This window comes from Pleurodeles waltl, chromosome 5 (genome assembly GCF_031143425.1).
Source record: "Pleurodeles waltl isolate 20211129_DDA chromosome 5, aPleWal1.hap1.20221129, whole genome shotgun sequence".
Taxonomy (NCBI): Eukaryota; Metazoa; Chordata; class Amphibia; order Caudata; family Salamandridae; genus Pleurodeles; species Pleurodeles waltl.
Genome location: NC_090444.1, coordinates 780,059,378 through 780,086,206, shown reverse-complemented (window position 1 = coordinate 780,086,206; position 26,829 = coordinate 780,059,378). Strand labels below are relative to the sequence as shown.

The following is a 26,829-nucleotide window of genomic DNA, read 5'->3' as shown; positions in this document are numbered from 1 at the left end:
CAGGTGAGTAGCACACTTTATAAATCTCTTTGGTATATATAGATCTACCTCTATATATATATATATATATCTATGTACATAGATATATCTATAGATATATCCATGTACATAGATATATCTATCTACATAGATATATAAATATAGATCTATATATAGATCTATTTTTTTTAGTTGTTGTATGGTTTCCTTGGGGGCCAAAATGGCCCCCAGGGAAACCCTACAACATAAAAAAAAAAAATTGCCCCCACAGGGGGTCACCCTGCCCACGGGCGACCCCCTGTCATTTTATTTATTTTTTATTTTTATGAAAAAAAAACAATCCCCTTTTTTTTTTTTATTAATTATGCCCCCGGGGGGGGCGGCCCGTTTTCCAAGGGGGCCGCCCCCCCAAAGTGAAATCCCTGGCGTCTAGTGGTGTTTCCTGGCCCCCGATCGCAGCTGTGCTGCGATCGGGGGCCAGGAAACACTTTGAGAAGGCCTCGTAAGAAAGGGGAGACTCTCCCCTTTCTTACGAGGCCTTCTCAAACTGTTTCTGGCCCCCGATCGCAGCTGTGCTGCGATCAGGGGCCAGAAACAGTTTGAGAAGGCCTCGTAAGAAAGGGGAGAGTCTCCCCTTTCTTACGAGGCCTTTTCAAAGTGTTTCCTGGCCCCCCGATCGCAGCACAGCTGCGATCGGGGGGCCAGGAAACCTGAAAGTGTTTCCTGGCCCCCGATCGCAGCTGTGCTGCGATCGGGGGCCAGGAAACACTTTCAGGAAGGCCTCGTAAGAAAGGGGAGACACTCCCCTTTCTTACGAGGCCTTCCCGAACGTGGGAAAGGCCGTTTTCCCCATCAAAGCAGGAAGCGGCCGCAAGGCTGCTTCCTGCTTTGATGGGGAAAACACCTTTGCAACGTCAGCGCGCCGCGAGGCGCGCTGACGTCACAAAGGGGCGGGTGGGGGGGTGGGGGGAGACACGGAAGCTTCCGTATCTCCCGGGGGGGGTTTAAAAAAAAAATCCTCTGGTTCGACGCACCCGAGGATTTATTGATACCCTTCCTGGTGTCGGCCACTGGTCGTGACCCGCACCAGGGAGGGTGTGTGGGCGTCGGCCAGTGGCCGACGCCCGCAACGAAGAGGTTAAGAATCATTTGATTTAAGAAGTGGTTAATTATTCTCATAGCTGAAGCACTGGACTTTTTCTTTGGTTCTGCTTTTTCAAATAATATTGATTCTGAAATAGAGGAGAAAATGAAAACAGGTGCAAAAGAGATACACAAACAATTAAACAACTGTGTGGTTAGGTTTTCCATAGATGTATTTTTAAGTAGTTTATATTTATTCCCCTTTCTGTGAAATGACCAGCTCTTCATTTTCTTGGTCCGTACATTCGTATGTAACTCACATTATTGTTTATTAGAAGTACACACAAGAAGTGTCTTTCCTGAGATTGTGGGTGGAAGTTCACAAAGTAATTGTGCTTTTGCTATCATTGGCATAGAAAGATAATCTATATTTCCTTCCACTTGTCTTGATTTGCAATTGTACTGACCCTATCAGCACATAGTGTAAGCTGTGCCTGCAGGAAAAGGAGAGAGACAGCTATAAAAAACAATTACCTTATTTGTTAAGAATTTGTATGATTTATTATATTTGTAGAAGGTAGTTAACTTGTTGATATTACATTCTAAATGTGAATTCATACTGGAGAGCTCCTGTTTTCAGATATCAGCTTTATAAAGTGGTCCCCGCAAACGTTATTTGACCTCTCTCTCTGATTCATATGGCACAGTTGGCTACCTGTTTAGAGGAGTCAAGGCAGGCTTACTGATGCACAATGGAAAATACATTGTGTTACGTGGACGAGCACATAAGTATGTGCTGTGGAAATATGGCGTGGAGAAGAACAATCGTGTAGTGAGAGAGGTTGTGGGATTGATGACACATGGGTTTGGTGCTTAAATAAATGTGGCATTCCCCCAACTACTGGATTGTACTTCTTTCACTGAACTTAGAAACCGAGGGCAGACTGACAAACAGCCTCTGCACTTGTGGCTGAATATCTGCACTGCAGTTTCTGATTGTGGATATTCTGCTATGAGTGCAGAGACCTCATCATGGCTGCAGAGCCTCCACAACAACTGTGAACATCCTTTGTGAATTGGAATCAGAGAAGGAAAGAAAAATGTCACCCGATATTTCACAGCAACCCTCTACTAGCCACATATACTATTAGAGAAGAAACCTATAAATGTATCATGTGGTAAGCTTTGTTTAACCAGTTTGCCAACTCCTTCCACAAAGATGATGAACGACTTTGCTGGGCAGATTGCAGCCTGCAGTTGGCCAATGAATGCTTACCTGTAAGCTGAGACGAAACATCCATTTCAAGATTATGTAGTGTCAGGCTTGCTTAGGTTCATGCAGTACCACACAAAACCAGGTGCGTTGCCTTGAGCAAGCAAATTTGATGCAGAACCATGTTTAGGAAGTATCAGTGATGACGACATTGCTGACATGAACGCAAATAGTGGCATGCTCACATGATGCAAAACATGATCCATCCAGTGGTGTCTCATTTAACACTGTGCTAAAGGCATAACACTGAACAAAACTATTTTCTAATATGTTTATATTTCACAATTGTTATATACAAAGTTACTCAACCTAAAATGTGTCCATTTGTGCACTTGTTTTCACTCAACATTAGTATTCAGTGCAAAGCTAGGTCTCACTAGTTTGCATGTTTTTATGGTATGCATTGAATTCATGGGGGTTTGCACAGGTCCTGTCCCATAACACCCAATAAGTATACATTAGGGGAAGTGTTTTCTTGTGCAAAACAATGCCATTTAACAATCCATTCTGCAGGAACCTTTTGTGCACAAAAGTTGATAATCACATTGTCATTGCCACATCTCCAGATGGGCAGAGGGGAAAAATGTTCTGCCATGTTTCTTTTAGGTATAGAAGGGAACTGTGAGTTGGTTGTCAGTCTAACACACAGAAAGCACGGCTTAAGTGGGTAAACTCACCATTAGGAACTTTTACCCCATTGGTAGGTACTGGCTGGTAGTTTCCTCCACACACAGGCTGACACTGGGCATAAAAATGGCACCCCCAGTACCCTCCCCAGATCCCTTCTGGACTAGTGGAAGAGGACTGGAACTGTTGTCTATGACCTGAGAGTAGCCTTGAAGACAGGACCTGTTCTTTCTCTTGTACAAAGACCAAGTAAGTGGGTTTCTAGTTTTAAAAGGCTGACCTCCTGTTTGGATTACAGGGACATCACAAGTTCCAAGAGGAATTTTTCCTGCATTTCAAGCTGTCCAGGTCCACTGGTACAGCCCTGGACCCTGCTGCTCAACTCTGCTAGAGTGAGTCTTGATCCCCAAGAGCTGTCTCATAGGTCCTGGACCCTTGGCTAGTGTCAAAGTGTACTGTTCCTGAAGTTTCCTGAAACATGAGACTTAGAAACTTTCTGCCAGCTTTTATCTCTGAGAACTGACGAAGGATCAAGATCAATCTGCCAAGCTAAATACGACGAAGGTGCATCACCGCTGGTCTAATGATTAAGGTTGCTCCTGTTATGTTCTTCTCCACAACAGCAAACCCAATCCAGTTGGACCTCACACAAAAAGTGTCAGGCCTCATAGAGCCCTCTTTGGCTACAGCCTGCAGCCTTCCCCCAGTGGAAAAATCAGAGCTCCAATAACTTCACTAAAACCTCATCCAGTTACAATCCAATGATGTGGAGCCCTCTCAGCCACAGTCTGCTACCTTGCCCCACTGAGGATTTTTGACTTCCATTCCATGGTCTAAGCCTGAAAGTAAAGGTTTTCATTAGGATAAACTAGGTCCCTGTAGCTGACCTGAGCTCCATCACGGTCGGCCTTAAACTTTAGCATTGTCCTGGTCAAGCCCAGCCAGGTGACTGCAGTTGGTGTTTAATGCTTGTTGGCTCTTTTTTAAACTTAAGCTCTAAAAATTCCTAATTCCTGTTCTACTTGTAGAATACTTGTGGTTTTGGTGTAATGTTTTTATTAAAATTTTTCTAAATAGGTTTAGGATTTTTCATATGTTGTGGTTGCACTTCACTTCAGGCTGAGTGTTGCATAAATACCTTACACGTTGTCTTTAAGTTAAACCTAATGGTGTTGGTGCCAAGCTACCAGTGGGTTAAGCATAGGATTATTTTGTGACTTTCGTAGTTCACACTGCTCAATATTGTGATTATTAGTTGAGGTGGGTTCTCACTCCCTCAAATAATGCTTAAATTACTTGCAACAACAAATTGTGAATAAGCAGAGACATTGATCAACATAGATAATGTAGGAATGTGAAAGGATTCTTTAGTACATTTTGTATTGCATTATTCATTCATCATGAAATATGTAAGGAACCTTGCTCAAAAAAACTTGCTCAAAAAAACGCTGCTAAAGGCACTTTTTGCACAGGGAACAGGAGGAATTTTTTTTTTAAAAGGATTGTTATGTTTTATGCAGTTTTCAAAATTAACACAGTGAAGTGAAATAACAAAGGGGAATTGAACTGAGACAAGGACATTTAGCAGCGACCATTAGATTTTGGGACCGGTTTAGTGTTTCCAAAGGAAGGAGGGGATATAAAAGGAGGACTCTGGAATGACCGTGTTCTCCTTATTCAAAAAAATGCTGCTAAAGCCACTTTTTGAACAGGGGAGTGGGAGGTTTTTTTTTTTTTTTTAAGGATTGTTGTGTTTTATGCTGTTTTTAAAGTTAATGAAGTGAAGTAAAATAGCAAAGAGAATTTAAACTGAGACAAGGACACTTAGCAGCTGCCATTTGCTTTTGGGATCAGTCTAGTGTTTCCAAAGGAAGGAGGGCTATAAAAGAAGGACTCTGGAGCAAACTTGCACTGGGCATGTGCAGCTGGTGTGCTGACGGCACGTAAAAGGCAAACTTGCCTGCGATCGTCCGTGCATCGACTGCGCACAGCGTCAGATATGTTGCAGGTTGAACACCAAGGGTTCAAGACGGACAGAACAGATTACATAGTCAAGTCAGGACCTAAAACAGTTAAGATTAGTCTGTACACAAGACAATGTAAAGGTGAAAACAATTGAGTGGAACGAAAAACAATTGGTCACTCAAGTTAACATCAAGATAGAAAAACAATTTGTCACTGAAACTAACACTAAGGTTGGACCAGAGCTGATTAGATGAGGGCTAGTAAAGGCACAATTAGCGGTAAAGCACACATTAGGAATTAATATTGCTATTAGAAACAAACAAATGGGACATTCTATGTGTTACTGAGACGTGGATTCCCCCAGAGTCTAACATTGACTTCAGAACAACCTGCCCCCAGGTTTTAAAGTTGTCCACCAACCAAGACTAGAGAAAAGGGGAGAGTAAGAGAGAGATGTGTGAATATATATTCTTCAAGTGAGTAAATGATACTTGCTTAAGTAATAATTTTTCACAACTTACGAAGCATTCTTTTACACACCACACCCACAACACATATCATTCATTAAACCATTCTTAGATTTGATTGACAAATCATCAATAGTATCTTATAAATTAACAGAATTAGTATAGTTTTTCATACAGCTCAGATCACTTGCACCATGCAAATCCCCAAAAGACTCATTTCAAATCTCACATCATTGCACTATGACTACCTACTTCAGTGTCACATTCATGAACCTGGACAAACTCTGGACATACTTCTTTCTTCAGAAAATTAAAAAATATGGTACAACCATATTTTTCAATGGGCTGGTCTGACCACCATTCCGTTAGTGTCAACATCCCTGTACTTTTATATGATGCTCCATAAATTATCTAATGGATAGAGCTTAGTATAGTTTAGTGAACATAGACATGATTAAACAAGACATTGCTAAAGTCTGGAGTTAAGCTTGTATCACTAAAAACTATTTATGCCTGTAACAACATAGCAGTTCCTCAGATTCACCTGTATCATCACAACAAGTGTACTTATAAAGAAAAGTTGGAAAAGAAACGTTTCTATCTGTTTTCTGTAACTGAGTCATCATTATAACCTGAAACAATGCCTTTCCTTGGAGCAATGCTCTGCACTTGACTTAAATATAAACTATTAAGTTTACCTGATTGTGAATTCAGTGAGACGTTTAAGAGAACTGACACAGTTTCCTCAAATAGTAAGGACTAATTCAACTTCTACGACTAGCAAAAACTTTGAGAGATAATTCTATCTTAATTTTTATCATTGCTAAAAGGCTTTTTTGCAGTTACTGTCAGAGGCAATTTGTGATCCCCTTACTAGCAATGGCACTGTGAGAATCCCAGGGGACACAAAGGGGCAGATTTATGGAAAGTGGCGCTGCACAGAGTACAGCACCACTTTCCTTGTGCCCCTTAGGGGCCCCCTACTGCCACCATGTGTGTACTGTATTTAAAAAAGGGGCAGTAGTTTCATTTCACATGACGCTATTTATGTACTCTGCAGGATTAGCTACTTTTGCAGAGTACATAGGGCTCTATTCTAAAGAATGGAAGCACCCTTTTAACTCCTGCTCTTGAGCAGGCGTTAAAAGTGCTGTAAAAAATGGTGCTAGGCCATTTTTCAGGCTCCTCTAATGGGGGAATGCCCAGTTTGCATACATTATGCCTGGCACAGGCATAATGTAGCGCAAAGGGTTACAGGGTGGCTCAATGCATGCATTGCTCCACCCTGTAAATACGGCACGGAGATTTCGGCCTTGCAATAATAATAATGACTTTAATGTGGTGCAAGGTGGCGCTAGAGGACTATAAATATCCCCCAAAGTGTGAAAGGATAACCCTCTAGTGATTACATCATCAGTTTAATTGAAATCAGACATTTCATTATTGAACATAATAAGATAAAATTGGAGTTTTTGATCACAGTGTTCAGGCTTCTGAAACTTGAGACAGGGGAAAAGGTTATCATGAATGCACCTTTATAGGTCCCCACACACTACCTTGCTATCTCATGGGCAACTGACCATCACTAAAAGTAGAGACATCTGACCCTGCTGTGTCTTACACAGTCCTAAGATATCTGGGTTTGAATACAGCCAAAAACTCAGCAACACTGTGGACATGATTCAGATCTTGGCCATAATGGTCCGGCCATCTCTTTTCTGTCTGTAAACCTGTCCGAGGCCATGACAGTTTGCCAGTTCTAATTAGACGTTAGCAGGACCACAGGCGAAAGACTGCTGATGGTCCGCTGTCACTGACAAGGATCTCCACACGCATTGATGGTGCCATAGGCTAAAGAGGCTGGCTGTGGAACTCTAGCCCCTTTTGTCGCTGAGCCAATCACAATGTGCATTCCTGCTGACAAAACTGTTGTGGCTTAATCTCCACCCCTGAGTTGGTGGATTGGGAGGGATAAAAGGATGAAACTCATCTTTTTTCACTTTTCTCATGTCCTGCTGCCCGGAACCTGGTAATACAAGTTCTTCTGTTGCCACTGCTCCTGAACCAAGAGTAAAATCAATCCCGTTGATGAAGGAACAGAAAGTAAGTCACTGTTTTACCTGTCATCCTTGGAATTGTCGCTCTCCAGTAGCACTGGACTCAAGTGTGTTTAACAGAGGTATGCAAATAGTACAACAATTTCCAATGCATAACTCTGTAATGTCCTACTTAGAAAAAGGTCTATAAACACACCAAAAAATGAGTAGCACCCACCAATCCCGTATCAGCTGTCTTCATGGCAATGGACACCTATATCAAAAGTCACAGCAATCCCAAATAAAAATATGTCCATACGGGTGTGTGCAATAATGTCCTTTAAACGACCATATCATATGCATTAACAGTATACTCAAAACAAACTACTCAAATCCCTGATACTGTAGTATTTGCACTACAAAATGCAACAAGTCTGTGTACACAGAATGTGAAATCTTTCTTACCTCTAAACTGCAAACATGTAAGAGATGTATGAAGGTCACATGTGTCCCTGGTGTTTGCAAGTTATGACAAACATGAGATGCCATTTAACTGTAAAGTGTTATGTTCCTTGTATAATGCATATTATTGACACATCATGTCAAACTACACACACATGCATTCTCCAGTCACAAAAACAGAAACAGATATAATTTTGGTGCAAGTGTCCAGTAACATGACCCATGCTTGCACCAAAATGAATATGTCCATCACAGGGGACCCTCTGCATCACAGAAGGCCTAAAGGAGCAGAGGCAGCACCCACAGGTGTCCCACAGAACAGGGACACAGAAGTCGCTGAAGCAGCCCATGCAGCACCACAGAAGATGCTCCCACATTGCAGGAGGACCACTCAGAGGCCCAGGCATTGCAGGAGAGAGTGCTGGGGGCTGGAGCTACACGTCACTTGAATTTCCCCTTAGAGGTGAAGCAAACAAGCCTTGCCAGGTGCACAGGATGCGGTGCATGGGGGTATTGTCTTGCATGGAGTGGAAAGGACTTACCACCACCACTGTGTGACAGCTAGTAGATAGGACCAAGGGGACCAATCTGGACCACCACCCGTGATGCAGGATCCACACCACTGAGGATGAGGGGAGACCCACGCAGCAAGTTGTCATTGCAGATGGGTACCTGTGGATGCAGGGGAGTGATGCCTTCACCCCAAGGGAGATTCCTTCTTCTTCTTGTGCAGGCTGAAGAGCTACAGTCTTCTGAGGATGCACAGCCAGGGAAATGTTGCAAAGCTGGCAGGACCCGGAGAAACAAAGTTGCAGGTGAGTCTTATTCCAAGTTAGCAGCGATGTTGGTTCCTGGAGGGTCCAGACGCAGTTCCAGTAGCCAGAAGTCGAAGTGGAAGTTGCAGAGGAGTCCTGCTGGAATCTTGCAAGCCGATTCTGAGGACCCACCCCAGAGGAAGACCCTATATAGCCCAAAAAGGGGGCTTGGCCACCTGATCATGTAACTACCTATCAGAGGGTGCCTCTGAGGTCACCTGCCTGACCACTCAAATGCTCCCACAGTCCTCTGCCAACCTTGGAATCAAAATGGAAGAACCCACTGACCCCCCGGAGGAGCTCTGAGCACCACCCCTCGGGTGGTGATAGACAGGGGAGTGGTCACTCCCTTTTCCAATGTCCAGTTTTGTGGCAGAGCATGGACTAGGGGTCCCTGTACCGGTGTGGAATGGTTTATGCATGGAGGGCACCAAATGTGCCCTTCAAAACAAAACCAGTGGCTGGGGGAAGGTACCTCTCCCAAGCCAGTCACACCTATTTCCAAAGAAGTTACCTCCCTCTCCCATAGGCAATACTTTGCTCTGCCTTCTGGGGCTTGATCAGATAAAGCAGCAGGAGGGCAGAAACCTGTCTGAGGGGTGGCAGCAGCTGGGCTGCCCAGAAAACCCTCTGGTGTTAGCAATGCTTGGGGTCCTCGAAGGAGCCCCCAGAGTGCATGGAATCATACTTCCAATACCTGCAACAGCATTGGGGTATTATTCTGACATGTTTGATTCCAAACATGCCCTGGTTCAGAGTTACCATTATGTAGTTGGACATAGGTAGTGACCTATGGCCAGTACACGCGTAAAATGGCGTCTCCACACTCAAAAGTCCAGGAAAATTGATCTGGAGTTCGTGGGGGCACCTCTGCTAGTGCAGGGGTTCCCTCACACACAAGTAACTGCACATGCCCTCTGGGCTGAGAGGGACTACCATAGGGGTGACTTACAGTGCCCTGGTGTAGGAGGATCCAAGTGAAAACAGTAAAACACCCTGACAAACAGGCCAAAAGTGGGGGTAACCAAGCTAGAAAGATGCTGCTTTCCTACCGCGAGTTAAGGTAGTTTTTAGGGAGTGCACCAAAAATGTAAAAATGCAGTTATATTTGCCTCAGTCCGCTTTATAACCTTCTGTACTATCAAAGTGCACGTGGAGTTAGAATAGTAAATACACACTTCATTAGAGTCAATGGCTGGTCCTCATATCTATGTGTATCGCATGTTGGGTGTGTGTGTGTATGTGTCTGTCGTGGATGTGGTATGTATGGTTGTGGTGTCTGTGGGTGTGCTGGCACATGTGTGTGTCATGGTGTGTGTGGTGACTGTGGGTGTGCTGGTGGTGTGTGTGGGTGTTTGTGTAGGCATGGGTGTTGTGATTGTGGGTGTGCTGGTTATGTGTGTGTTTGTGTAGTGGTAGGTGTGGTGTTTGCAGGTGTGTGGTGATGAGTGTAGATGTTGGTGTTCTAGTGGACGTGGTGTCTGCAGGTGTGCTGGTGGTGAGTGTGGGTGTTTGTGTCATTGTGGGTGTGGTGTCATTGGGTGTGCTTATGGTTTTGGTGGTGGTGGGGTATGTGGTGTGTGATGTTTGCATATGTGTGTCTGTGTTTCTGGTTGTGTTGGTGTGAGGATGTACTGCTTGTGGGTATTGGATTGGGTGCATGTAAAGGTGCGTATAGGGCTAGGAAGAGGGATTTAGTATGGAGAAGGGGCCGGAGTTGGGGCACAAGGTTGGGGTTGGTGGGAGGCTGTGGTCATTCAGGAGGCCAGACCCTGGAATGACTGCTGTAGGCCAGATAGGGCACCATGAATGCCATCCACGTAAGGCAGCATCTGGGTATTCTGACCATCAAGCTCCTGGATGCCATTCCATAGTGCGGTTCTGGCCTACAGCGATATTCCTCATAAAATCAACAGCCTGCTGATTAAGCGCAGCTGCAGAGACCAGGGCAGAGGGAGAGGTGTCTGCAGAAAAGTTGACCCCATCCCTTTTAGGGGAGTGGCTACGGGCAAAAGGGGGGGAGTAAGAGAGGGCATACAGTTTGGAACTTGGGTGGGGGACGAAGATGCAGATGGAGTTATCGCACTAGGATCTGCCACCACTAGGAACTGGTCATCTGTGGATACCTTCGAAGATTTTGATGAGTCACTTGTGGCCTCTGCGCCAGTACTCTCACCCTCCGTGCACAGGGTCCCTCAGTGTCAGTGGTGTCTGCACCTTGGCCACAGTGCCCAGCTCTTTCTCCGCTGACATGGCTGCTGTCACCTTCGCCTTGGCAAGATGATGCTGTAAAAAGATGCAGCAATTTGGTGCTATTTGTGTAAATGGAGTTTAACATGAACTTTGCTCAGAAAACATTTGCCAAGTCTACAGATTACACCACCTTCTAAGCACTCAAAATTGACTTATTTATCATCACTATCTTATGCATATGGGATGAATTCCACAAACCATCTGCTCACAGTCTCCAAATTGCCATGCTAGCTCCCATACCATTTATCCCTTTTGTCCCTAATCCACTTTTGTTTCACTGCATGACAAATGGCTTTGACACCATTCATAAATACATAGGCCTGGATACATTCCTAAAGCACTGCAGTACAGAGCAAAAACGTTTCAACATATCCAAAGGAGACATGTTTTGGGCCAAATATTGACTTATCAAGATGGGATACACCTAAATGTATGTGATCGAACCTTTCATCTGCAATTGTCATTTCAAGTACCACTTTGTTCACCATCATTGCTTTCCCATCTGGACATAACTAAGGACACTTACATGTATTTCGGCTACTCTGTTGCCAATGCGTACGCATTCCTGTCTGTTTCAATCAATACATTCTGGCCTGAAAAATCATGTTGGTTGACACAGACAAAAAATTAATTCCAAACACAGCATCAGACACCGTCTGAAAAAATGTACACCTCCAGAAATACTCTTCTGCGTTGGATGTGTGTCAGTTATCATGTTGATGTCAAACTACATTGATGTAAATAAAAAAGGTTAAACAACAAAAAAGCTACATACAATAACTCACCCCCTTGATGCTGCTTTTGGGCTCTCATCTCCCCATCTAGCTCCAGGTAGGCCACCGCAAGGATGCAGGCCATTAGAGGGGTCAGACTGTAGCCCATGCACTTGACTTGTTGGGAGGCCTGGCCGAGTTGAACTTGTGCTGAATTCCTGGACCAGCACCAGAGGTCCTCCGATCTCTTCCTGCAATGCAGGCTGAGCTGCTATAAGACACCTCAGGTCTGCACCTTCTTCACAGTGGCCTTCCAAAAATCATGTTTCTGATTGATGTTGACCAGTATGAATGAGAACAAATGACAACAAAATAGGTTTTCAGTGATTTTGGTTGTTTGTAGTAGCAGCTCTCACAAGTATTAACAGAATAGACAGTACAGATTATCTACAGACATTTCAAAGTTCCTTAGAAAAATGTATTTGAAGTGAATTGTGGAGTAGCCTCAATAATGTTTACCTCATGTTACCAATACAGGGCACAAACACCATCAATGCCAAGAATATGGAACTTGTCATTAGGGGAGTGCAGGGAAGTCCGTTCCGCTGGCAGAGCTGACAGAGTTTTTGGAACTCCGTGCTCCGCATTGAGCGTGGAGTTATCCAAAAAAACTCCGCTAGCCTTGCCAGTGGAGCGGAGCTCACCCGCTGTGCGCTACAGCCCAGTATGGGCTGCACAGTACATGCACAGACAGTCTGCACTTGCGCTGTGCACCCCATAACTGGGCTACAGTGTGCAGAGGAGGGAGGCAGCTGCTGTGGAGGACTGTCTTTGCAGTTGGACGACGAGGAGAGGAGGACCCCCAGGAAGACCCAGGTAAGTTCTCGTCTCTTTCTTTGTTTTGTCATTGTTTGTGCACACTGGTGCATAAACATGGACTGAAACAGCAGCTTTCACTGCCCTGGCCTGAATTCAGAATGGAGTGTTTTCAAAGTGTGTTTTGCAGATGTTCTCTATTGTCCAATATACAACAGGTGTTTCTGCTAGCTTCCAACCATTAGCCACAGTCATAGTATTATACTAAATGTGTTCTGCGATGGGCTCCCGCCGTCATGGGACTTCTGCTGATACACCGTCAGCACAACTGTGCTATCTAAATAGGCTGTGTGAGATCCTGCCATCAAGACGGCGTCAATGGCATTGGACAACATGCACTGGAGTCTGCCATGTCTTTTACAGATTTGACCAAATTTTACCAGGATGAACAGTATGGGAGATCCTAATAACTGTAAAGAGAGGCTAATGAGTCTCCTGACAAATACACAGACATTGTCACCAATATAGAAATATTTAGTTACATAGGATAATTACAAATTGTTAATATTTGAATTATATTGAACATGATTAATATCTGCAATTCCAAACCCACAAGGTGCATACATGAAATGAAATTCTAGAAGTGGACATCACCAATCTTGTCTGGGACTGCACAGCATCAGAGCCTTAATTGACCAGGGTCTGGTCTACTATGACCAATCTGCTTCAGATTACGAAATTGGGCAGAGCTAGCACGCTTTCATTATATTGTGGCGATACCAAACATGACCAGTCAAAGAAAGTGATGGCCTGACACTGCCCTAGCAGTAGCTAAACTTCTTAACCTATGTAGGTGGAAATCCAACACAGCACTCACCCACATGAGTGGATCTTATCTCTAACAGAGATGGCTCCAAATAAGAGACTAAGCAACAAACTAAGGCCCGTATTTATACTCCGTTTGCGCCGAATTTGCGTCGTTTTTTTCGACGCAAATTCGACGCTAAACTAACGCCAACTAACGCCATATTTATACTATGGCGTTAGAGGCGTCTAGCGCCAAAGTTCCCGGAATGTGCGTCATTTTTTAGCGTGAACCCCTTCCTTGCGTTAATGATATGCAAGGGAGGCGTTCCCGTCTTAAAAAATGACTCCCAGGCCTTTACGTGGTATTTATACTCCCGGGCAAAAGAGACGCCCGGGAGTGGGCGTGGCTAAAAACGGCACATTTGCGCCGCTTTTTAACGCCTGGGTCAGGCATGGCGTTAAGGGACAAGTGGGCTCAAAATGAGCCCAGAGTGCCCTCCCCTGCCCCCAGGGACCCCCCCTGCCACCCTTGCCCACCCCAGGAGGACACCCAAGGCTGGAGGGACCCACCCCAGGGACATTCAGGTAAGTTCAGGTAAGTATTTTATTATTTTTTTTTATAATTTTTTTTGGCATAGGGGGGCCTGATTTGTGCCCCCCTATATGCCACTATGCCCAATGACCATGCCCAGGGGACAGAAGTCCCCTGGGCATGGCCATTGGGCAAGGGGGCATGACTCCTGTCTTTACAATGATAGGAGTCATGTTGATGGGGGATGGGCGTCGTTAAAAAATGGCGCAAGTCGGGTTAAGACGATTTTTTTGCCTCAACCTGACTTGCCCCATTTTAAGACGCCCTAACGTCATTTTTGCCCAACGCCGGCGCTGCCTGGTCTACGTGGTTTTTTTCCACGCACACCAGGCAGCGCCGGTCTGCTTGCGCCGGCTAACGCCATTCCATAAATACGGCGCCCGCATGGCGCTTCAGAATGGCGTTAGACGGCGCAAAATTTTTGGACGCTAAACTGCGTTAGCGCAGTTTAGCGTCAAAAAGTATAAATATGGGCCTAAATGACCAACTTCATATCCATGTAGATATTTAGGCCCATATTTAAAGGAAAATGAGGGAGCACCACGTTGCACCAAAACTGGCAGTGCTGCACTCCGTCATTTTCACAATGCAGGGATGCGCCATATTTAATTGAATACGGCGCATCCCTGTGTTGTCCCATGCGCTGGCACTAAATTTAGCTGTCAGTGCAACGATGTCTGCGTTGAGGAGTTTGATTGTTTATGTGTCGGAAGGTGTCCGTTCCTGCACCTAAACAATCACTAATGGTGATTAGGCACTTCTGTGTGTGTTGCAGAATGCAGCACACACAGAGGTGCCATAGTGCCATTTTGAAATGATTGTTTATGTGCAGGAAGGGACACCTTCCCACACATAAACAATCATTTCTGGCATTTTGACGGAGGAAGAGAAAAATGAAAAAGCGTCACAATGAGAGAAAGCAGAAAGTTGCAAGTGTGAGCTGAAGGGGTAGGGAGTGGTTTTAAATGGATTGAAGAGGTCAGAGATGGCTTTGGGATAAAGCTGACTCAGTATTCCGTGTTTGCACATTTATTTGCAGCCACCGCATGTTTAAAAGAAGGTCTTTCGGCACTGGCACCTTTTTATTTACAAATTAAACACTGAGTATAAGCTGCAACAATATTGATACCTGACGAGCCGAATGACGGAAGCGGGAGAAGAGGAACCAATCGTCGACATGTGGACCATGTAGTAGTAAAATTATAGATTTGAGGGTTTAGCTTTATTGTACTAAATGTGAACATGTGATCCCCTGACCAATTAGGATGTGGGAATTAGTTTTAGGAAATCTAACTTAGCCAGACTGCACCGAAAGAAGACAGGCCATTATTTTCTAGACTGTCCCGAGAAGAGACTTGTTTAACTTTACTGCTTAGAGAGACTTTGCTTTTTCTGAACTTTGATGCTGAATCCTGATGTTTTGCTGACTGAACTGATGTCCTATTTATGACAGGTATACTGCCATTGTTATTGATTGCCATGTCTATTTGCTTTTGTTTCTAGCTACCAACCGCTATTTTGATAGAGCTATAGTTAGATGTTTTTCCACATTTGTGTGACTAAATTGTTTTGCATGAAGTCCAAACATGCTATTCTAATCTTGTGTTAGTTAGGGTTTACCTAATAAGGTCTGACAAGCGAACACTAGTCAACATTTCTAAACAATGATCTTAGCCAATCTATTTGCTTCCCTATAATTATAGACAGTGTGACAAAATGTATTGATAAATTAAGTTATAACAAGTTGCTCCCACGTCTGCTGCTTTCCTACCTCTCCATACTTCCCTCCCTACGTTTTTCGTATTTAATATGCTGTATTGATTTCTAGAATGCCAGAATGGTTTTCAATCGTTGTTCCTGAATAGTATCCAAGTATTGAGAGTATTGAGAGTAAATTGTGGAAAGTTTTCTTCATTTTTCATTTGAAGAACTTTGACATACATGACATACATCAGAAATCCAAAGGACCATGCTTCATTAATTGTTTCATGTATGATCCAATTTTTACTCTCATGTTTAACAAAACTGGGATAGTAGTTTGAAAGGAGGAGAAGTTAAGATTGATGTTTTTTTTTTTAAAGAACGCTCTTAGTTGCATGATCATATCCAAATCTCTATTTCTGCTTTGTGGCTTACGTATATTATGCTCCGTCCTGCAGTCACAGTACTGTTGTGTGTTAATAGTATGTTGGTGCGGTTTGAAGCAAATGCTCTTGGTCCTCTCAATTACAGCTCCAAAATGTCTCATTCAGAAAGTGATTTGGGTGGTGAGAAAATTAACAATTCTGTGGTTCTCCTTGTACCATTTGAAACAGTGGAAAATACAGAGTTCATCATTACACTATCTATTTACTCTACTTTGGTTTGGTCTAGCACTTATCATGAGGCCCAACATTGTCTCCGAACCATATATGTTTTTTTTTTTTGTTTTTGAGGAACCATTGGTAGGTTAAATCAGTTGGACTAGTATAAGACTGTGCAAAATTCCGCTTAGTTTTAGAAATGTGTTGACTTTTCGTAAACAAATAAGTGAAAGAATGCAAAAGGCATAACATGTGGTTTCCTGATATTTAAAAGTTTCATGCAGAGGCGCACCTCTCTTCAAAAAGTAATGCAAGATAATGGGATGAGACAGGATTCAGACCTTCCTGTTCAAACCATTCTACAGCAATTACAAATTATGCAAAATTACATAATGTGAATTTTCAAGAATTTTTCAAATTTCACATAAAGTGATTTTTGCAAATGTCATACATTTCATTAGAATAATTACACAATTCTACCAATGCCTACTATATATTGCTGTTGTCCGTTTTGGACTATTTGTCATGTCCTGCTCTTTCCATGGCATAACAAGACTAGCCACCTGCCTGCTAACTGCTGTTAATGATTTTATTTGGAGGAAAAACATTTTAAATTCTTTTTGACTACTAAATTTGTGATGAAGTGACACCGACAGGAAGCTTAGGGCCTAGGAATGTTTTTATGTTCCTCCTGCAAAACTGGCCACTCAAGTAGATTTTCTACTCGAGCAACAGCAAAATCAACTTGAATAGGTGCATGCTGTTTGCACCGATTTTTCAGTGCTGCTCATGCCCATTAGCAGAACTCTGTGGAATCTCATGGAGTTTCTATGTAACTCCAAGCATTGTGAAACTCTGCAAGATATGTCAGCCCCTGGTTTTTACCTGGCCCATTTTAAGGCTACATGAGAACAGGGGCGGCTCCTCAGCGAAGGTGGAGGAGCGTTGCCCCTCTGGATTTTCAAAAAAAGGACAAATAAAATTATAATAACGTATGCTACATTATTATCATTTGATTTTTCCTTGTAGACGAGGCTGGGCTGGAGGAGGGCTATACACCACAATGTGCACATGTCTGTTTTGCCAGCCGTGTTGGGCTGACCAAACAGACATGTGCACTTAGCATGTTCTCTACTGGGCTGTTTTGAACAGCCGAGTAGAGAACATGCACAGGCTCCCACTCCCAGTCGGAGCAGAGAACAGGCCTCCCAGACCAATCATGACGCTGCTGTCATGCTATTGACAGCAGCGTTGTGATTGGCTTGGAGCCTGTATGCACCCAGGAACAGGTGTCGCCCCTCGGAGGTAAGTGTTTTTTTAGATGTATTTATTTTTTTAACCCCCATCTTGCCGCTACTCGTCCCGCCCCACCACCCCCTTTCATTGGCAGCTCCCACTGCATGAGAAGAGTCCTTGCATTCAATGCATTCAATATAATGAGCCAAATTAGACTTACTATCGTGAAGGCTATTTTGATACTGATGGTGGACATTGTATGTGAGAAGTGATTATAAATGAGTCGAAATAACCATTTTTCACAGGTAATGATGTGAGGAATCCAAGCCATACAACTCTAAGGTTTTGTGATAAACAAGCTTTGGTCATAGTCAGGAATGAGCTTGTTTTAGGTGGTTTTATTCTGGGTTTATTTCTGTAAACAATGGACAGTTTCAAGTCTGGCTTTAGTTTGTGGGTAGTCTATTGGAACTGCAGCTTTATTAAGCCTTTCACTATTCCATATGTTTTGCTTGGTGGCCTCATCTACTTTTAACTTGAGGCCTCCTGATTTGGTTAAGATAATGTAGCATCTGCAGGGTTATCTAATTTGTTCTATGTTGCTTGGATATTAATCACTTATCCAAGAATTCATATTTGTTTTCTTTTACTTCCACAGGTCTGACGTTAATGTAGACCTTCTAATTTTACTAAACTTGTATGTGTAACATACTTACATATAGGAGCTTTTGGCCAGCCGTCTTGATCCCTTGGTCTGTCATTGTGTCATTCACATTTTTCACATTTTTCTTCCACACTACAGCACGCAGCATGCAGCATCCGACAGTATATCAGCCCACTTCAACAATTTTGCTGTGAATGATGGCCTTGTGCCCTTTCACAAGGAGCATGCAGACACACACATTAGTTCTCTTAGGTGTCAGGGAGTACTCTAGCTATGTGCACTTTTTTGAGGCCGAAAAAATATTGTTAGTTTCACCCAATTTTCTCTGAGTTTTGATAGCTGTCCGCAGCTTCCCGGAATTAAAGCTCGGTAAAAACCATGATATATAAACATGCATTGACAAAGCCAAAACACTGGTGGTCAACGCCGAGCCAGACTTGTCAATGCTTGTTAAATGTAAAGAATCTGGGGAGAAAGGGGATGGACAATATACATTTGTGATTACAACTTCCGTTTTGAAGTTTGAAAATGAACATTTTATTTACAGAAGTAAAAGCCAAGCCCATCAAGTCAGACGAGAAGCCGAAAAAAGAAGACGAAAAGAAAGACAGAAGTGAAAAAGGCAAAGTAAAGACTGAGAAAGTGAAGAAAGTGAAGAAAATTATTGAAAAAGCTGTAGAAGTCGTGATAGCTAAAGTCAAGGCAAAAGAAGAGAAACTAGAGAAGACTGATGTGGCTGCAGGAAATAAAGGTAAAAAGAAAGGACAGTGAAGAAGACGCTAAAAAAGTAGTTGGAAAGATGAAAAATCCAAAAAAAAATATGACAATGATGTCAAAATCAAAACACAAACATGTCTAGGAAAAGAACTGCAACCGTCCATTCCTTTGTAGCGATAAAACAAGAAGCATGAGCCACACAGCCCCAATTAAAGAGTCATGGTTTAAACTTATTTTGAATGTTTTGGTTCACAAATATTGACCTTTAATCTAGAAATGCGAAACAAACAATCACTATTGAATTATGCCGGATTTGTAACTTTCATCACACCTTGAGAGAGTTCAGAATTCAAATAAAAACATGATGCCTTTCTTTACTAGAGATTGAAGACTGCATTCTGAGGACCTTGAATTTGCTAGGAAACCAGTCAGATGCTGTTCAAATTGCTACATAACGGGAATATGTGAACGTGAAAAGACAAAATAAATGCCAGTTTTGATATTCCACGCCACCAAGCGGTGCACAAAATGTGCTTTCACAAATAAATGGTTTTAGCAAAACTCACAATTGGGCTTTGATGCATTTCTTATATTTCTTCAGATGTTGTATGACATTACAGAGACACTGTCAGTGTGCCGTCCTTCCACTGTGTGGATATTAGGTTTTGCTTAAAAGTGCCTGTACTTCGGTAAAAACTGGGTGCTTCCGTGTGCCTAATATGCCATCTGAAAATCTAAAAGCCCTTTACCGCTGGAATGCACTTACTGTTTAGACATTAGTAAAACATTTGTCCAATGACTCCTTAAAGCCACATTTATTAATATATGTTGTTCTGATGGTAAAAGGATCGGACATTGAAGGAAAACAGACTGAGGTACCAGCATAAAAGAGCCCCCACGCCCCTTTGCGAACCAGACATTTAAAAAAGAGTGCTACATTTGGGGTAGTTTTGAACCCGTACAAAACATGCCTTGGAGGTGTTTTGCAAGGTATAGGTCACTGCATGCATGTATATTTGCTGTAGGCAATATGTGTGGTAATATCAGGGAAAACAACAGTTAAAACCTGCTCAATAGATCACAAAACAGTTCCAAGCACAACAAAAGAATGGCCCACATATTGACCTGACAGACAAACCTGAAAAGACTAGATGTCCTTATGCGTGGAGTTCTGGCTATTGCTTCATGGTAATCAGAATTTCAGTTTGCCTTCATAATGCGAGACTAGCACACAAAAACACATTAAGTTAAGACCCTCGACTTGCTTCCTCACCACCACATAGGAGATTTAGCTCAAATAAGTAAGCAACCATTATTGAAAAACAGTGTCAGTGCTTCACACCATAGGTTCTTGGTTGTGAATTATAATTAACGGATCTTTACTGAGGTACTGCACCGGAAGTGTAGCCCATTTCTTTGTGAGTCTAAATCTGTTTAGAGGACAGTGCAAAGTTCAAATCCGTTTTTGTATCGTATACTACAGCTATTATAAGTGCTGTCTTTGACAGCAACAATTAATTATTCATTTATATTTTACTATGTTTTGATCTTGATGAATATGTCCGCACATTAAAATGGCGCAAAAACGACCTCTATGTTTTAAATTAAAGCGTTCTATCATTACCTTTTACATATAGTGAGAATGACACATAGGCTTTCAATTCCTTTACTTACTCTATTAACATAATATAGTGAAAACCTTGTTGGGAGATAACCCAATCGAGACATTGGAATATACAAATGAATTTTGAGCATACCTTTTTATCAAATGTCATCCAACTTTAGAGGATGACATCTCTGTCATCCTGTTAATTCAGATCAACTCTGAAAATGAGCCTGATGGATATGGAGGGATATATGTAGTTAGAGTCAGTCCTTATGTCAGTAAGCAAAGTATATGTGATTTTTGTTCTCAGAGTTGACATTCACCAATCCTTCTGTTACCAACAATAATTCATAAACCCATCGTTCAGTTTTCTTCCATGAAGGTCAATGTGACTAGAAATTAATTTAATCAGACAAATTCAATTTGATGCATATTTGTAGCGTGTGTAGAGAGTCAAAGTGGGTGATAGTAGTTCTGACCAATTCGAGATTTTGGGGCTTCAGGAGTCATTTGAAGTTTGTTGGCCAAGCTTCCAAACTGTTGATCTGTGAAAGAAGACGTTCATTTTAGCAGCATCAGCTCAGCCAGAAAATGTAATTTTAAGGTGACCATCATTGTAGAGCAACATATTCATTTATGGTGGCTTACATGGATGGCAGCTGCTGACTTGGCTTAATAAAGACCATTGTTACAGGTTCACAATGGTATGTCTCCACAGAAGAATAGTCTTCATGTACGTGAGTCTTGGATCTCGACTCCCAAATTAAGGTCTGAAATTAAAGTCTGTAGGAGGCTGACCTGGTTATGTAGTGGGTACCGTGGGTACTTACACCTTACACCAGGTCCAGTTATCCCTTGTTAGTGAATGTAGTAGTATTCTAGCAGCTTAGGCTGATAGAGGTAGCTATAGCAGAGCAGCTTAGGCTGAACGAGGAGACATGCAAAGCTCATGCAGTACAACTTATAGTTACACAGTATTTATACACAAGTAAAGACAATACTCAGTGATATCAAAAATAAAGGTATTTATTTGGGTGACACAGTACCAAAAATATCTTACAGACAATACACCTTCTGGAGTTAAGTATTATACACAATATATACACTAGACACCAAAATTAGACAAGTAAATAGACATAGAACAATGAAAACAGTATGAAATCCTATAGAATGCAATGGGAGAAAATAGGTCTAGGGGCAACACAAACCATATACTAAAAAAGTGGAATGTGAATCACAAATCCCCCCCTAGACAAGTGTAGTATATGCAGAATTGCTGGGAGAGTAAGAATACAGAAAAGGTAAGTAAATTACCCCACCCAGAGCCCAGAAAAGATGGCGAAAGTACTGCAAGTTTCCTTAGGACACACTACATCTCGTTTTTGGGATTTTGCAGCAGCCAACCAAGTCTGCAAAGAACAACTGCTGGATTATTGGACCTAAAGACCTGCAAAGGAAGGGGACCAAGTCCAGAAGTCAAAAGAAGTTCCAGGAAGGACAGGAGACCCTGCCAACCCTGAAGAGGGTGCAAAAGAAGAGTCCCCGGTTAGTAGGAGACTGCAGAAATGCACCCTAGGAAGATGCCGGCGGGTTCCTGCATGATGCAAAAGATGTTGCACGGCGTGGAGATTGTTGCAGATGCGATTTCGTGTTGGAAGACATCAACAAGCCTTGGCTACACCAAAAGTGCATTTTTCATCAAAATGGTGCCGGATGGACACAGGAGGGACCTGGGGTCCTCAGCTCTGTGTGAGGAGGAAGAAAGGGCATCTCAGAACTTTAGAGAGCCCTCCTGATGCCAGCCAGCACCCCCAGGAGCTGCAGGATTTGGGTTCAAAGGAGGTGCAAAATGCAGTTGATGCAGCACAACAAAAGAAGGTCCCACGCCGCCAGAGAACAACTCAGTAAGTTGAGCATCACAGAGTGGAGTGCTGGGGACTTGGGCCAGGCTGTGCATGAATTAATTTTGCAAAGAGTGCACAGATGCCTCAGGAGGCGAAGAAGACACAAAACAAAGGGGTACTGACGTTCTTGGGGAAGGCAAGGTCTTACCTCCTCTAAATTGCATCAGCAGGACCTCTGGATAGTATATGTCGAGGATGTCCACCCTCTGTGTCCTTAGGAGCATGCTTGTTGCCATGAGAGGAGTCCCAGGGTACCGGTCGTTGCCTTGAAAAGTGCCTGCTTGGAGCAGGGGAGTGAGTCCGTCACTCCACAGGAGATTTCTTTGGTTTTTCTGGTGCAGGATGAAGACAGGGAGTCCCCAGAGCGTGCACACAATGGAAACTGTTGCAGTTGCTGACTTGGAGTTGAGGGTGCCGAAGAAAAGTGTCTCTTTTAGACACTTTGTTGCAGTTATAGCGTTTCTTGGAGCAGGCTGCGGTTGATCCAAGGTCAGAGGATGCTGAAGTTGTTGCAGAGGATTCCTGAAGGAAACTTGCAAGCAGAATCTGAAGAGAACCCACAGGAGAAACCCTAAATAGCCCTGAGAGGGGGATTGGCTACTTTATCAGGTATGGGCCTATCAAGAGGGGTCTCTGACATCACCTGCTGGCACTGGCCACTCAGAGCCCTCCAGAGTGCCCCCACACCTTACAAAGCAAGATGTCTGAAGTCTGGGACACAGTGGAGGAGATCTGGGCCCCACCCCTTGGGTGGTGATGGACAGCGGAGTGGTCACTCCCCTTTCCTTTGTCCAGTTTCCCACTAGAGCAGGGGAGAAAGGGTCCCTGAACCGGCGTAGACTGGTTTATGCATGGAGGGCACCATCTATGCCCTTCAAAGCATTTCCAGAGGCTGGGGGACGCTACCCCTCCCCAGCCTGTAAAACCTATTTCCAAAGGGAGAGGGTGTAACACCCTGCTCTCAGAGGAAATGCTTTGTTCTGCCTTCCTGGGACTGGGCTGCCCAAACCCCAGGAGTGCAGAACCCTGTCTGTGAGGTGGCAGCAGCGGTAGCTGTAGCTGCAGTGCAAGCTTCAGAGAGCTGGTTTGGCAGTACTGGGGGTCCATGATGGAGTCCCCAGGATGCACGGAATTGGCTCCCCAATACCAGATTTGGAATGGGGGGACAATTCCATGATCTCAGACATGTTACATGGCCATATTCGGAGTTACCATTGTGAAGCTACATATAGGTATTGACCTATTTGTAGTGCACGCATGTAGTGGCGTCCCCGCACTCACAAAGTCCAGGGAAATGACCCTGAACTATGTGCTGGCACCTTTGCTAGTGCAAGGGTGCCCTCACACTTAGTAACTTTGCACCTAACCTTCAGCAAGTGAAGGTTAGACATATAGGTGACTTATAAGTTACTTAAGTGCAGTGAAAATGGTTGTGAAATAGTGTGTGCACTATTTCACACAGGCTGCAATGTCAGTCCTGTGTAAGGGTTTGTCTTAGCTCCCTATGGGTGGCAAAAGAAATGCTGCAGCCCCTATGGATCTCTTTGAACCCCAATGACCTGGGTACCTAGGTATCATATACTAGGGAATTATAAGGGGGGTCCAGTGTGCCAATTGAAATTGGTAAATTAAGTCAATGGCCTACAGTGACAAATTTAAAAGTAGTGAGAGCATAAGCACTGAGGTTCTGGTTAGCAGGGCCTCAGTGACACAGTTAGGCACTACACAGGCATGCACATTAGGCCACAAACTATAGGCACTGGGGTCCTGGCTAGCAGGATCCCAGTGAGACAGGCAAAACATACTGACATATAGGTTTTAATCTATGAGCACTGGGGCCCTGGCTAGCAGGATCCCAGTGACGCAGTAAAAACACACTGATACACACTCACAAACAGGCCAAAAGTGGGGGTAACCATGCTCGAAAGAGGCTCCTTTCTCAAAAAGTCCACTTACAACCACCTACTTAACAAATGCCCATGAAACTCTGTGAACAAAAATTCAATACTGGACAGCCATGGTTTCAGTGGTATTCTCAGAGAGAGAGCGGATACAGCATCTGAGAAATGATTTCCTATGGGTAACTCTAAGACTTATCCCATCTAGTTTGGTGTCGTCTATTAAATGGGTTTTCTCTATAGTATACCTGGTGAAAGCACCCATATTGGAGACACCACCCTCAACAGGACTCTAAATGGGACAACTGAACAGAGAGGTGGTTAGGCAGGATACCTACAACTTTTTGGCAGACATGTGTGTTCTAAATAGAGTCCCTAAGTCTTCAGTGAAGAAAAATCATCCTGATAATTTTAGAAAGTGGATTTCTCATAACTACCTTTGCTGCATTCTCTAATTAAATTTAAACAGTTGCACGGGTGAATGTGTTTAAGAAATCTGGAGCCATGATCACCTAACCGATGTGTTGCCTTTTGTGTCATTGAAATCACCTTTTGTGAAATAACACATGAGACTGTTGAAATTGAATGACTTTAGGTCTTGAAGAAGGCCCACACCAAATTTAAGTAATTGTTTGACACACTTGTTGACTTTTGTCTATGGAACTTCAAATTGGACTCCTAGGCCCAGATTCATACTTTTTGCCGCAAAACTGCTCAAACACAGTTTTGCAGCAAAAGGTATAGCACCGGCTTGCGTCATTCCAAAGTGCCAGCTGAGCGCCAAATGTATGGAATGGTGCAAGCCGGCGACCAGTTTGGGCTAGCGTCAGAAAAAAATGACATTAGCCGGGTGGGGGTGGCAGTAGGGGTGAAGTGGGTTTTCCCTAAAAAAAATAACGCTAGGCTGGTTACAGGCAAAAAAAATGCTATTAACCTGCCTAGTGTCATTTCCTGATGCACAACCATCCAAACACATTAATCCTGTTATAGAAAAGACAGGAGTCATGCCCACCACCCCAATGGCAAACACAGGGGACCAAGGTCCTCTGGGCATGGACATTGCACCCAGTACTGTGAGGGGGGCCCAAATTAGGGTCTTCGATGGCACTTAAAAAAAAAAACAATACTTACCAATACTTACCCTACTTACCTGGGATGGGGCCCCCCATCCTCTGGTGTCCCTCTGGTGTGGGTGGGTGTGTTTTTGGGGCTTGGGGAGGGCACTTGTGGGCCCATTCCATGGTGTTTAACCATTCAAATGGGTACACAGGTCCCCTAGCGCTTGGTCTGACCCAGGCATTAAATAATGGTGCAACGCAAGCTTTGCACCATTATTTAGCCCGTCCTCCCGCCCATGCATTATTTTAGCATGGGGGATAAATATGGGGCTATGGGGAAAGCACAATTTATTGGATGGAAGCACCTACCTTGCGTCTCATTGACGCAAGGTAGGTGTACGCATCCAAAACATTGTGCAAACTCCAATGTTTTTTCCCTGGATGTGTCTAGCATCATAATATAAATATGGAGTTCAGTTTGTGCCGAATTTGCATTTAAAAAAATGATGCAAATTCGGCACAAACATAGTATAAATATGGCACCTAGTTTTACTTACATATCTGTTGTGAAAGGCCTGCCCAAATTAATAGGAGTCACAAATTTAAGCTGCATATCTTATTCGTTGAAATCATAGAATGTGCATGATTTTAGCCAATAATGGTTGACTTTTCAACTTACTCAGAAGCCCTGTTGTTATTTGTTAGGAAAATGCAAACAAAACTAAATTACACAAGCACAAATCTTTACTAATGCGTTTATGAGCGAAGTGGTATTTCAAGACATTGAAGCGAAAATAATAACTCTTAGTGGAGTGAGTGACATTGATATGTGGTGTAGAGGTCCTTATTTTATGTGTCAGTCTGGTGAAAACAGGGTAGGCTCCCAAAAACGTTTGAGTCTGGTGGTTGCTAGAAGGGAGAAGCAAGCCAGAGTCTCTGATGTCTTGACTAGTTCGTCCCAGAAATGGCCCCTTTTCTGTTTTATAACAAGAATATGAACTCTAGAGTGAAGATATGTGTTGCTTTCACAAAAGACACGGTGCTCTTTCACCTTCTAAGTCACCACCATCTCATCAGTACTACCAAATAAGTTCCATTGTTTGGGTAAATTCAGAATACCTCTAGTACAAAAAGGAAAGGTTTAGGAGCACTTACGTTTTACACTCCATGAAGTAGGAGATGTACATACAAGAATCAGAATTGATGAGAGATTAGTGTCTGCTATCTGCTTGTGTTACATTATTCCTCCCCTTTAGGCCCGTATTCATACTTTTTTAGCGCCGCATTTGCATCATTTTGTGACGCAAATATGGCGCAAACTTACAAAATACAATTGTATTTTGCAAGTTTGCACCGCTTTTGCGTCAAAAAAGTATGCAAATGCAACTCTAAAAAAGTACAAATATGGGCCTTAGGCTCTGAGCACTTCCTTAATATCACAGAACTACCACAGGGTAACACTGTGCAGTTTCACAGTAAGTGGCTGCTCATGGCAGCTGGGTCCATACACATTGCATTCAGGTTGGGAGTGTAACAGAGCCTCTTCTTCTCACCC

The 26,829-nt window shown here is 43.3% G+C and overlaps 1 protein-coding gene across 43 annotated transcripts in view; it reads left to right on the top strand.

Moving 5' to 3' along the window:
• TRDN (triadin) overlaps positions 1–26,829 on the top strand; it is a 1,868,677-nt gene that overhangs the window by 557,006 nt on the left and 1,284,842 nt on the right. For 41 of the 43 annotated variants that reach the window (XM_069234779.1, XM_069234790.1, XM_069234770.1 and 38 more), the window contains one exon: positions 18,639–18,842. The exons of the other annotated variants lie outside the window; for them this stretch is intronic. In XM_069234779.1, the coding sequence (XP_069090880.1) occupies positions 18,639–18,842 (204 nt within the window). The remainder of the gene's footprint in view (positions 1–18,638; positions 18,843–26,829) is intronic. 43 annotated transcript variants of the gene reach the window in all.